General features: G+C 42.7%; 1 protein-coding gene across 3 annotated transcripts in view; it reads left to right on the top strand.

The window, feature by feature from the left end:
- Nucleotides 1–14,185, top strand: part of PLXND1 (plexin D1) — a 245,944-nt gene that overhangs the window by 130,826 nt on the left and 100,933 nt on the right. For all 3 annotated transcript variants that reach the window (XM_053295803.1, XM_053295804.1, XM_053295805.1), the window contains 4 exons: nt 760–923; nt 4,848–4,999; nt 8,725–8,824; nt 12,174–12,313. In XM_053295803.1, the coding sequence (XP_053151778.1) occupies nt 760–923; nt 4,848–4,999; nt 8,725–8,824; nt 12,174–12,313 (556 nt within the window). The remainder of the gene's footprint in view (nt 1–759; nt 924–4,847; nt 5,000–8,724; nt 8,825–12,173; nt 12,314–14,185) is intronic.

Genomic DNA, 14,185 nt, shown 5'->3' with positions numbered 1-14,185 from the left:
TACAACACAACTCCCAGTTGAGAAGGCATTGCTGACGGATGTAACCAAGCAGTATTATTTAACCTCATGGGCGGACATTTTTACATGTTACCACAATAGCACAAAAGTCAATCATACTGAAGCAGTTTAGTGGCTGTAGCTATACCACTACAGAACAGTGTAAATTCTCCTTCAGATGGTTTTTTTAAAAAGAATGGAAACATTCATGGAAGCTAGGTCTGTAAATGCTTATTAGGCATGATAGTTACATTAAACCTCCATGTTTAGAAACGATATATCTTTGACCTAATGAGATGTGAAACAAGGACAGTTAGAAACAAGAGAAGTAAAAAAGACTCCCAAGACACTTGAGGGAAGGATAATGAAACGTATGCATCATGCCAAGCATTGTAACCATCATTGTTTCTCATTAAACCTAAAGTGTTGAAATTATTCTTGCTGGAGACAGTTGTGCTGAGCTGCCTCTCATGTGGATATCTAGAATCATACAAATGTAGCATAAACTGACAATGGGATTTTAAAAGTGTTACAGTGGGAAGAAGCGCCCTGAACTTCTGGGAAATCTTTAGGACCGCAGCCAAAACTCCCTCAGTTTGTTATATGTCCAGTTTCTTCTGTTGGATTGTAAATGTTACATTGCTTGCTTGCTTGCTTGCTTGTCTCTCGCTCTCCCTCACTCTCTCTGACACATGCATATACAAAGTTAAACAAAGTCATGTGTACCTCCATTTTATAATAAGTTTTCTTCTTTTTTTTCAGTGGAGATTTATAATTGTGCAACTGGAAGTACTGACTGTTCTCAGTGCCTTGGGAGAGAAGATCAGGGTCATCAGTGCATTTGGAGTGAGAGTAGTTCTAGCTGTAGACTGAACACTGAATCCCTCCAGATCCTAGGCGTTTGCCCTCCTCCTGAGATTAGGAAGGTAGGACTTGCACACAGTACAGAAAGTGGCATTCTGCTTAGCATCATTCTGGCACAAGAGACTTTAAAAAATATGTTTTGAAACAAAAGAAAGAATAACAGAGATGTTGTGTCTTGGGGAATTAAGACATTTCTGGTCCTTGATGGATGGTGAGGCAGAAACCTGCATTCTGGTCTTTACAGCAGAAATTTTAGATATGATATATAAATCATATAATCAAGTACTGGTAGCGTGAATAGGGAGAAATAGAGGATTCCTTGACAAAGAATGTCACCTTGCAAACAGACTTCAAATAGGATGTACCCTAAAACTTGAAATAGAATATGATTGTGCAACTTTCTTCATGTCATCAATGAAATCTTAGCTCTGTTAAACTGGTAGGAATTTTGCTGCTGGCTTTAATAGATCCAGAATTCCTTTCCCTCTGTTTTAAAGAAAAGTCCAAGTTAAAATTATATCCAGATAAGGACCTAAATCTTCCAAACATTGGGATCAGTCCAACCAAAGTTAAGTTTTTTAAAGTTCCTGGGACTTTGTCCCATTGATTTCAGTGAATAAATTATCATGGATCATAGACTTGGCTTTTGTAGCAGATTAAAGCCTGTGTCTCAGAGCAAGGTCACAGAAAGGAAAGAAATGCTGAATCATCCCTGCCAAGCTGCCTGGCTAGGCTTTTCCTAAAACTATTCTATATTATCGGTAAGTTCCAAATGCTGCCACCAAGCACCCTAAAAGTTTCAGAGAACCGGATCAGTGGATTGGGTGCTGTAAGCCAAGGTCCTTCCGTAACTGAGTATTGGGCAAATACAAAAAAACTTCCACGTGTAAACTTACACGTGGTGAGAAAACTGATAGTTGCTGAACGCTTGAGGACATGATTGCACTATAGTAAAGACCCTCATCTTGCCCTTGTTCTGAGTTAAAAACCAACCTGGAGAGTCTTGTAAAAAAAACAAACCAGTTTTATTCAAATACTACAGACTGCTTCCATTAGAGGCTTTATCAGCTTTTAAATACAGTTAAAAATACTTAATAGGTTACAAAAATAAGTTGTCTTTGTGCTCTATAATGCTCTATAAGACTCTTATAGAGCCTTTTGCAATGCCCTACATAGGATGGGCGTAGGCTAGTGTTTCTTATTTTAATTACTTTACAGGTAAACAATAATAGACCAGTATCAGGAATATGCAAAAGCACACACACCAAAGAAATATAAGTTTCTAACGCAAAGTCTGACTAAACAAACTTTTCCCTAAATTAATATTCCCAAAGTCAAAGCCCAGGCTTCCTTTCCTTGAACTCACCAAACTCCAGATGAGAATTCAAGCTTCCTGCCCTCCTATATTTCAAGGATCTGCAGAATCAGGAGCATAGGGAGGCTGGCCGCGGCCCGTGTGCAGCCCCCGCCACGGCCCCCTGGCCCCACTCCCCGTGTCTGACGTCAGATGCAGGGGGCCGGCTAGCCACGCTCCTGCATCTGATATCAAATGCAGGGGCATGGTCACCCTCCCAAACGGGGCTACGCGGCCCTGTTTAGAAAGGAGATCAGCCCGTGCTGCATTGGGCAGCACAGGCCAGAGTGACTCTCCCAGGGAGAGCCGTTCCAGCCATTCTGCCAATGCACCACGAACTGATCTCCCTCCTAAATGGGACCACACGGTCCTGTTTGGGAGGGAGATCAATCGGCCCTGCTGTGTTGGCAGCGAGTCGAGGAATAGCTCTCCTTTTCTTTAAGTCGAGGAGAGTCACTCTGGCCATGCTGCCAATGCAGCGCAGGCCGATTTAGGTTCCAAATGGGACTGTGTAGCCCCGTTTGGGACTAAAATAATGTGGGATCAGATCATGACGTCAGATGTGGGGTATGTTTCTGGGGCTGCGCTCACGGCCCCTGATTGGTGGCTGCCCAGGTTCTTTGAACCCATTTGCCCAATGGTGGCTCTGCCCCTGTGCAGAGTTATTCTCCTGCAGCTAGCCTCCATGGCCACATGTCCTCCGGTGCACCACCAGCTTAGCTTCTCTTCTAACAAAGAATTCCTCTCTTCCTGACAACAGCTGTCTGGGTCCCACCCACCTGGTATGCTGATTGGCTGAGCCCTGGAGTTCACCAGCCTGTCAGTCAAGACAGGGTTCACTTCCTGTTAACTCTTTAGAGGGAGGGGAGTCTGATCACAACAGCTTATTTTTAAAAAGAGTTCACCAAAAGACTCCAACATTCATATGCAACATTAGAAGTGCTTTTCAAAAAATGTGCCCTTCACACAAGACACATTTCCATCTCTCATATATATATATATATATATATATATATATATATATATATATATATATATATAAAAATATATATAAAACTCTGTGTACTCAAATGCATGCGGACACATTTGATGACTGCACATGTGTCATATTTCCTCATGTTGCCAGTGGTTGGAGCTTCCTACCACATGCACATATGATGAAATAGATCTGTTAGCTCTTGTCACTAGTAGCAGTCTACATGTGGGATATGCAATTTCCTACATAGAATTGATATACACAAGGAAGTTGCTTTTATGTGAAGCAGTTAAAATTGAACAGCTAAATATTTTGGAAATGCCATAATAGAGAAGACACTCTAAAGCTGGGGAGGTGAGAGTGAGTAGGTTCTTAATCCATTCACTGTTCAACAGCTATTTTATTGTTAATAACTAGTTTATAGAATCTCATGGCTGACAATGGAGAGGAAATGCTAAATAACCTTTATACAGTCTCAGCTCCACGGTACAGGGAACCTAGCCTCCTGTTCTCTGCCAAGAACAACTAGTGAAAACAAACCACAAGAATTAAGGTTACAGCATGTCACGGGACTGGGATGCTATTTCCTTTGTACATTCAATCCCAATCCTCCATTTCAAAAAAACAAACAAGCTTTTCTTCAGTGTCTGCAGAGTTGTCTTGGGGAGAAGGAAGGCAACCACAATTCTACTGTAAAGGGACATTGAGCTTAGTAAGGGGACATTATCAGCCTTAACCAGCTTGGCGGAAGAAGGAGACTTCCCTCTTGACCCACTGCCCTTTGGCTTACGTCATGTTATGTTGGCAGCAGCTACAGTGAAGGGCAAGCTGCAGCCTCTCTAACTGTACTTTGAGGAAGGAAGGCTGCTGTTCCTGTGGTGCTCTCACTGGCTTTGTTTTTTTCGGTAGGTTTCATGCAATATTTTTTTTAAAAGCCCTTTCTAAATGTAGAGTGTTAAGCTAGACCAGATGTCCAGTGAAATCAAAGTGGCTTTGTGGTTGACTGCAGAACAAACGGCAAACGGTGACAAATGAAATCTCCCTTAAATGTGCAGTAAAATGTCATTGCTGCCTCTAGCCAAGCAGTTTTTTAAACAAGCTGTGGTCCCATTGCAACAAGTCCTGGATATCAGTGTTTAAATGAAAACCTTATTGTAATCATTAGGCAGTCTCCTTTCTGAATCAGTGCTGAGCCAGTCTATACCAAGGCAGAGATCCCACTTATGACTATTATCATCGGTATTACTCATGTACAGAGCCCAGTCATATAGTTAAAAATTGGGTGGAAAGGCGGTCCCCCCACAAAGAGCTTAGAGTATAACCCATTTTTATCTTGTTTTTCACTAGCCAAGTCATATCTATCCACTCTTCTAAGCTATTGAGCAAAGTTTTAAGTACAGATACTTGTGTTTTCTTTGCTGTATGAAATTCCTAGCCACAAAACTGATGCAAGGTATACATCCTAAACATATGGCTTGTTTATTGGGCCTAAAGTCATTTTTTTCCTTCTTCTACAAAGAAACACTCTAATAAAGTTGGTGCTTATACATAGACAGAAAAAGGGGGGGGGGGTGGACACCATTTGAGAATCAAAATTGCTGTTCCCCAATATCTTTGTTTTAACTCATCCTCATTAAGTTCCCTTTGAACTTGCAGATTGAGCCCCTGAATGGAACTCTAGAAGGAGGAACTCTGCTCACAATACAAGGAAGAAATCTGGGCCGTAGGTTCAGTGATGTCATTAATGCTGTCAAGATAGGAAACGTGAAATGTTTGCCGCTCCAAGACAGATATATAGTCTCTAAAGAGTGAGTAACTCAAACTGAGTGATTTAAAAGAATGTGAAGGGGAAGGATTATAGATTTCCCCCGTTTCAGCAGACTGATACTTTCCACTGGTCCTTCTTTAGAGATCAAGAAATTGGTAACTTGGTATGAGGATATGGATGTTTTGCTTGGATGCATATGCACATATAAACTGAGAATAAGACTATGAGGCTGTTCTCATGAGCAGCCAAGAGCAGGCTAAGGCAGCCAAGCCCGCTCTTGGCTGCTCATGAGAAGCTTCGGGAGGCAAGTGATTGCTGCGGCCACCACGGCAAACCCACCTGCAGAGCCCTCCTTCAAAATGAGATGACCACTTTTTGGGTCATCTGCCAGCAGCCAGGGCTGAGAGACTGCGGGGTCCCCAGCCGGCATCAGGGAAATCTTCACAATGCATTGCATGAGTTTTGGGTGGCAGGCCAACACTTCCCAGCCCCAACCCTCTGCGCTGCTGGGTGCAACCTGCAATCGCCTGGGTGGGCAATCCACCCTAGCAAGAAAAGAGGGATCATCTGTGAGGAGGTTACCCAAGTGCTAGCAGCTCTCCTCCCCACTTTCCTTCGAGCCCTTTCTCACCGATCCTGAGACAGGATCGGTGAGAAAGTGTTCACTCAGTTATCCACTCATTAATTAATAGTGGCTGCTATTGTTTGCTTTCTGTCCTAGACAAAAACCCATTTCTAAAAAGGACAAATTTTTGTATGATGCATACTAAAACTCATTTATTTTCCTCCCATTGGGAATTCACTCCACAGTAATAGATTCTATAGCTATAACTTCACAAAGTACCAAACTCCTGAGGTTGTATTTGTGGATTGTATCCTCAGCAGAAGACTTCCATCTGGGTTGGCTACACAGGTGTAACTGGAAAATTAACTCAGATCCTGTCTGGTTTTTAAAAACGTCATGCATACATTCCCAGAGTGGAAGTTGCCATGAGATACATTTTTTCTGTGAACAAACACTGAAATGACAGGCACTAACTGGCCACCTACTTAACTGCCTATACCAAGGAATTGATCTTCTCAACATTCTAAGCTCCCTCTTGTCTTCTGCAGATGCCCTCAGCAGCTCAGGGTGACAAGTGTAATCAAAACTTGCACAGCTGCTGCCCATGCTGTATCTGTTTGGAAAACAACTGGGAAACTTCTTCAGTGCTGAGTGCTGTCAAACCTTTCACTAGCTTCACATTCACGTACTTTTTATAAAGTCTGCTTCATTATCACTGCTAGATAGGCTTCAGAGACCAGCTGAGGTGATTGTCTGCAGCCTACTTTGGAATGAAATCATCCACAAAAGCCAATGAGAAATTCACAGGATAACTTCTTATGGAAGCCATGGTAGATGGCCATGAACCAAGGTCATCAAGACCAGCAGTTCAAGCAATCTAGAATGACTGTACCTTGAAACATGCTGTTGCTACAATGAACACAGCAGTATTAAATAATTTAGGAAGTATTTAGTATTAGATAATTTAGGAATTCTGGGGAAATAGCTGGACATAACAGTTTTTAAGACATTTTCATTTACAGCGGAGAAGAAGGAAGAAACATATATGCAAGACATAAGTGTTCTTCATCTTAGGTACCAGTTGTTTTTTCTATGTGAGTGTATGCCTGAACCTACTGGTTGACATTCTGACTAAATTACTCAGTCGTATGATTCAAGAGCTACTCTAAAGGACTAGTAAATTTCAATAGGACTTCCTTGTCAGCCACTGTAAATAGCTGGTACAGCACACATTTTATCACAAGTTTTGCCCAAGTCTGGGTTTCTATATATTAAAGGTAGTAACCTTTCCCCAGTGTTCCTTGTACAGTCTGAAAATCTGTACCAAAATCCCAAAATGTCCCTCATCCCAGCTACTATCATGCTTCCCCTATTTTAATATAAGAATTTTTAAAATAGCAGGAATCACTTCCAACGGTGACAGCGATTGATGTCAGCCAGAAAATATTTTGGCTGACATCCTGACTAATGAAGCACTGATGTAGCAGCAGGCTTCTGAAGAGCTCCATTGGTACTAATGTGTGTGAGTGTGAGTGTGCATGTATGTGTGTGGGTGTGTGTGTGTTTCAGTGACTTCCCCTTCCCCCAGAAGCCTTGTCCTCCAAAAATATGTCCCTGAGGGTTGTGCGATCCTCATGAACATATTTTTGGGTGGCACAGAGCACTTCCTGGGGAAGGGAGAGGTCAATGAAATTTGCCCCAACTGCTGAGCCAACAGTGGAGCAGAATTAGTTAAACCTCTGAAAAGCATTGATACTTCTATTGCATCCTTCTTTAGGATGTCAGCCACTGTTCCTAATTTGGATGGGAGTATTTCCACACTTGCACAGCACTGATACACACTCACTTCCACATTTGTAGTATTGTAATAATTGTCTGTGTATATACTCAGCTCTATGTTGTTATTATCCAAAGAGCAGTTTGTTGTCTCAAGAGGAAGATGCACATCTGAACAAGAAATGCACAGATGACAGCAGAGGCGCACGGAACCTTTTACAATGCTAAAGCTTAGATAATTAAATCACTACAAAATTGCTCTTGCATACATACCTTGTAGAGCTCAGTACAAGTCCTAGGCACACAAGTCTAAATCACAGAGTTATGTACTACTAATAAAAATGTCTAGGTATTTGTGTTTCCTTTTTTATTTCTGAGCAAGCTATAAATTTCCCTTTAATCAAGAGAATGAAAGGCTTATTTTTAAGAAGTAAAAACATAACAAAATTGTCATGAATCTTGTGTTTGCTAGTCACATGAAACCTCATCGTTGTTTGATTTGAAAAAATAGTTGTCTGTCACTGTAACTAAAAATCAACATGAAGAGTCAGGCATACAGCATTCTGCTTCCCCCTGATTTGAGTAGAGTAGGGTACCCCAACATTCTAGGCTCCCAAGTTGGGCCTCATAGATTGGCACATTGCTTTGAAGTCCAATCCATCATGAACAGGAAAGGGTCAATGAAGAATTAGCATCAGAAATGTTTGCACTTTGATTATAGGGAGATTGTTTGCACCTTAGAGAAGTCTACTTTATACCATCCATCCATCTTGAACTCTCCTGCTAGTGAATATTCGGAAATTGAAATGACATCCGTAGAAGGGATAGAATGGGTACGATGAGGCATGTGCAGTAGAAGGAAGCATTTTCTTTTATTGTGCAGTGTTCTAGTGTGCCTGTTTCTTTAACGGGAAAGAAAACATTCTCTCCCCAGGCACTCAAGGTGCTGAAGTCCTCTTTATCCTTAATGTAGGGTAGTGGGGAGAACAATAGAAATTCCCCCCTTTTGTGCAGGATGAGCAGCCCTTAGAATGGGATAGCAAAAGCAGGATAGACTGCTTCCAGTGCTCATGCTCCGGAGTGCATTTTTCAGAACCTGTGCGTTATATATAGAAGTAGCATCTCAATGGAACATGGTTACATAACATTATCCAAAAGATTAAGTTAGAATTGTCTGTAGCTCTTGTATGGCCTTTGTTTGAATCTTGAATGATTCTTCTTAAATATTGATGATGATTTCTGTTAAGAATATTTATATACTGCATTTCAATTTTTTTAAGTTCTCAAAGTTTTCATAGCAAAAGCAATGAGAAGAATGGTTTGTTGTTGTTCCCTGTCCCAACAGGGCTCACAGTCTAAAACAAATGAAACACACCTCTTCCTCTCTCTTCTTCCCTCTATCCCCCTTCTTTTTTAAAATGCAGAATTGTATGCTGGACTGGAGAGGCTCCAGAGGAATTTGCTGATGTTGTGACAGTTAATGTGAGCAGAGAAGGAAAATCCAGAGAGCAGTTCTCTTATATGGTAAGTCATTTCCAGTTTTGGTCTGGGTTGTTAAATTTTAATTTGTCACTGAGGTCATTCATACAATCAAAAATGGTGTTCTACCCAGATTAGGGAGCTGTGTGTGCTCCTAATTTCCAGTCGTGTGGAAGCAAGTTAAGAGGAAAACCTGGGTAGAAGTGATTGTGTGGAAGCAAGGTAGGAAGAAAAGCTACCCAGGTTTTCCTCCTATCTTGCTTCCACACAATCACTTCTGCCCAGGTTTTCCTCTTAACTTGCTCCCACAAGACTGGAAATTAGGAGCACACACAGCTCCCAAACCGGGTACAACACAATTTTTGATAGTGTGAATGACCTCACCGTTTGCCAGAGTTTACTCAGTATTCACAAAGAAATGTAACTTACGGAATAAGAAGCCACTTAAGCTATCTTGCACTGAATCTTATCCATTATATTCTAGAAACAATGTAAGGATACATAGCCTATCTAGCTACATTTTAGAGAGCCCTAAATCTACCTATTTTCAAAGAAAATATTGCTACTTGCAAAGCTATACCGCTTTGAAAACCAGCATGTTCTTGGAACATTTCATTTCCATTAAAATACAGAGATGAAAGCAATCTCTCTTCCTTCTGGGCTGATTCCTCCCTCCTTAGCTCCCAAACCAGGCCATCTGCAGCCCCAGAGCTGCTCAGGCTGAACTGCCAACCACTCTCTCCTTAGCTCAACCCGTTTAGCTATGTATTAGATAACTGGCTGCATAGGATGGGAAGGAAAGGTTAGTGGAGGAGCTGCTAGTGATTAGGAAGTTTAGTTTCCATACATATAGTTGTCAAGGGGGAAATAAAACTTGGGTATATGGAAGATGGGGAGGAAATGCCTTTCTGCAAGTTCAACACTTCAATATGTATCCCAGAGTTCAGGGGGAAATTGGCTGACATCCAGACTAACGCTGCAATGGTACAACAAACAAAGATGCAAACACGAAAGGACACGTTGCTGAACAGATGCTCAATCTCTTGCAGACTCTGAGACTGCTTGTACAAATGTTGCACTTGCGCAACAAAGATAGTGGAGAGCTTTGCCTCATCACCTGCAATATGTACAATCACCTGCAGTATGTACAACAAACTGCCCAGAAGCAGAAATAAGGGCCAGAGACTTCAGTTAGAAGTCTTCCGTTAATTATTGATTTAACATTCCTAGGTGTCTGCTCAAATCAGGACACAATCCTAAGGGAAGAAAGCAAGCAAAAGTACTCCCATTCAGCACATCAGGAAAAATATATTCTTAGCACTTGCTTATTTCATGGTTCTGGACTTCCACTTTCCCAACAGAAATCACACAGAAGGTTACTGAGGCCGAGGTCCAGGATGTAGAGGCTAAGAGTTTGAAGGAAGAACCTGACAAGCTTTGCAGTCAACTGCATCTGTTCTGTGACCCTCCGAAGCCCTGCCTAGACCTCCTTTGTAGTGCTCATATATTGAAAAATGCCCATATGTTCTCAGGGTTTTCTCAGTGAGAGTTAGAAATTTGCCCCTCTTTTTTTCCAGTGAAAGTTGCAATATATTCAAACTGTAAGGCACTGAATGGACTATGTTATTTATTCCGAATGTATTCTGCTGGCCATTCTTTATACAAAACCTAAAATAAACAAAAATAGAATCAATACAGGAGACCCTTGTTATTCGCAAGTTCTCTATCCACGGTTTCATGTATCTGCGGTTGGGGCATACATAGGGACCCGATTTCTTTATCTGGGGGATGAAAATAGGGCTATTTTCACCTATCCACAATTTCTGAGTTGCTGGAAATGACTTCTGACATCATTTCCAGCCACCTTTTTGTAGCACAGAGCCATTTTGTGGCTTTTTTCTCCCTCTAAAAACAAGAATAAACTCACCGAAAACTGGAGGGTTTGAGGGGCATTTCTGGAGAGCAAAGTACTATGCTTATTTCTGCCCCTTCCCCCTTTTCCTTGTGATTTTCAACACACTTCAGTGTGCTTAGGAACCTAACCCCCCAATCCCCATGGGGTTAAGGACTCTTTATTCACAGTTTTGTTATCCGCAGAAATAGGCAGGAATGTAATAAGTAGAGGTCCTCCTTTATATACAACATATTAAAAATCAACATCCATATTTTTCCATAACATCAGCTCGTGCTTATAAAAACATATTTCTGCCATAGAAATAGTTCAGTAAAATAATCCAGGGGAAAGCACATCTTACAAACGTGTGTGTGTGTTTGTGTATACGTATATGTATGCATTTCCCTCCCCCATAAATGTTAAGATTAGTCTTCGGGACAAACTAGATGTAATGTGGGAGATCCATTCAGTTCAAAAGCAGTTGAGAGTGTATGTGTACTGGGGGGGATGTGTCAGATTGGGGCTGGAGCAAGGAGTTTGCATCCTCGCAATTTTCCAAATTAAATATAGTACCTATATAATGTTTGCCCCCATTGGGACAATAATACTTTCTTTAGGGTGGAACATGGCAGGGGAGGAAACAGTTTTTAGACCCACCTTCCTCAGTACTGAAAACTCAATCCTTATCCTCCCTGACACACACACAAATACTATTTTTAAATTTGAGACAAACAAAAAATACAGGAGATTCTGGTCACAGATCTTATCTCTAATTTGACCCTTTAAAACACTCAATAAGAAGTACTTTAGATAAATATAAACTGTGAAACAAATAAAACTTTCACCAGACTGCCTTAAAAGTTCATTTATAAAGGATCTAAAATATTCTGCATATCCAGTAATTTTCTTTAAGCAGGTCCCTTCAAAGTTACAGTGTATTCATATATTGAACCCTTCAGTCCTAAATGTTGCTGTGAAAGATGAAACCCAACCCAAAGGCTATTGAACTTGCTTCATAAGGCTAAAAAAAGAAATAGTATACCTATGGCATAGTCAGCCACTTTTCCCCCCAAACATGCTCTTTCAGAGTCCAAATGTTTTCCAAACATTTCCTTCAGAAATCTCATCTCCATTTTACTATTATGGATATTATTCTAGAGAGGGTTTTTTCTTTTAAAAAATTGAGCCCAGTTTTAGACTAGAGGAAAAGAAATGTGCAGGTCTCTAGGGGCTGTACCCATCTCTTCATACTATATATTGCCTCATTAGCAACTTGTACACCCCACTAAAATCAGTTGGGCTGGTTTCTAACGAAATGTGGTTAGACTTAATGCATTTGTTTGCAGAATCAGTCACCTTGGTCTTCTGAAGAACTGTTGTGGTAACTATACACTGCAAAATCTAAGTTTGTTACAAAGCTATGTTGGCGGACTGTGATGTTACTGCAGGCGGAAGAGCTATTGAACATCTAACCTTGACATCCCTCTTTCATTTAATTAGCTCCCAGTGGTAAAGTTGATGCTTCCGTCTGCTGGCCCTAAAGCAGGAGGAACCAAAGTAACCATCACAGGAAATAACCTCAGTGTGGGTTCTGAGCTCCGGGTTTTAGTAAACAGCACAAAAGAATGCAGCAGCCTCAGGTAAGTGCTGCTTCAGGACTGAACCATGATTCTTTTTCTGTGCTGGCTAGAAAGTATACTTTAAGGTTGTTCACATGATCTGTGAGCAAGGCGGGGGTGGAGACAGGAGCGCACCTACCTTCTCCTCAGACGATCCTCGTTGTCTTCTTGGCAGTGCTGCTTGCGCGCCCACACAGCCCAGCCTCCAGGAATCCCTAAATGCACTGTGTGAGGAGCATGGTGCTTTGGGAGATTTCCCTGCAAGCTGGGCTCTCTAGGCACCTGGCTCTAGGCTGAGCGCTTTACAGACATAACCAGGTATCAGGGTATCAGGCACGCTCATAGAAGCAGGGCTTCTACCTTGGTAATAACCCGAGTACAAAACTCGGGCTACCTGGCAGGGCAGCGCTGGGATTGGGCCCGATCCCGGTGTGCGACACGAGCAGCCCTACTCAAGTAGGGCAGTTCAAGCCCAGGTAGGGCTGCTCATGTGAACCGCCTCATTGTCTGTAGATAAAAGCAAAAAAAACACAAACCAAAAAAAAAAAAAACCAAGAGCTCTATGCAAAGAGAGCTTTTTCCAAAATCGTCACAAGAGGAATGTGAATAGTGGTGTGCACGGAACTGCGGAGGTGCGGTTTGATGCCGGGAGGCTGATTCTTTAAGGGTGGGGGAGGGTGCACTTTCCCCCCTCCCGCCGCACTTTCCCCCCTCCCGCCACACTTTCCCCCCTCCTGCTGCACTTTCCCCCCTCCTGCTGCACTTTCCCCCCTCCTGCCGCACTTCCCCCCCCCGCTGCACGTCCGTCCCCCCCGCCGCACTCCCCCCCCCCACCGGTGCTCACTTTTTTGCAAAGTTTTTGGGCCGGCAACATACCTCCCTCCCGCCCCTGCCCCTGTTCCTGGCCGGAAGCGGCTGGAAGTACTGCACTTCCAGTACGCGCACACACACACATTGCAGCAGTGTTGAAACCCCCCTCCCCTGCGTTGAACCTTCAAGCCAGCACCACATTCGAACCAGTTCGGAAGCCTCTACAATAGCCTCCGGACCAGTTCATGCACATCTCTAAATGTGAATTTTGCTATAAGAATACATTCTGCCTTTTAGATACTATCTCTGAGGTAAGAAGAAAGGGGAGATTAAGAATAGGACTTAATGAGGCTTAGCCCGCTCTCCCCGCAGACGATCATTCTTGCAGCCCTGGGCAGCCGGATTGGTCGCCCACATGACTGCTGGCTCCGTCATGGAGCCGGTGGGGGCTGCGGGGATTGGGGGCCATGTGGAGAGACCCCCAAGCCTCTGCAAGCAGCCTCCCGGTCAGGAGTCTCCTTGGGTGTTGCCGCAAATCAACGGGGTTAGTGGAGCACTCATTCCACTAACCTTGTTTAATGGGATGGGTACATAGGGACATAGGAAGCTGCCATATACTGTCAGACCATTGGTCTACCTAGCTCAGTATTGCTCAGAGAACTTGGAACCTTCCGCTCTTCTCGACTTACGAATTTTACATGCGGTTTCCTTGACTTGCCTGCCTGTTTACTGCCTGTTTATTCTTGAAAAGAAATGTTCCTGTGCAGTTTGCAAGCCTTACTGGGGGTCTGGGTCTTTTTTCTAGGCTCCGGAACGCATTAATCCGTTCCCAATGCATTCCTATGGGAAACCGCTTTTCTACTTACGAACTTTTCGACTTACAAATGTGCATTCGGAACGGATTAATTTCGTAAGTAGAGGGACCACTGTATATCAATTTGCTGGGCAGCCATATAGGAACATAGGAAGCTGCCATATACTGAGTCAGACCATTGGTCTATCTAGCTCAGTATTGTCTTCACAGACTGGCAGTGGCTCCTCCAAGGATGCAGGCAGGAATTTCTCTCAGCCCTATCCTGGAGA

The sequence above is a fragment of the Hemicordylus capensis genome, chromosome 2, assembly GCF_027244095.1.
Source record: "Hemicordylus capensis ecotype Gifberg chromosome 2, rHemCap1.1.pri, whole genome shotgun sequence".
Lineage (NCBI taxonomy): Eukaryota > Metazoa > Chordata > Lepidosauria > Squamata > Cordylidae > Hemicordylus > Hemicordylus capensis.
This window is presented reverse-complemented; position numbering and strand designations above follow the sequence as displayed.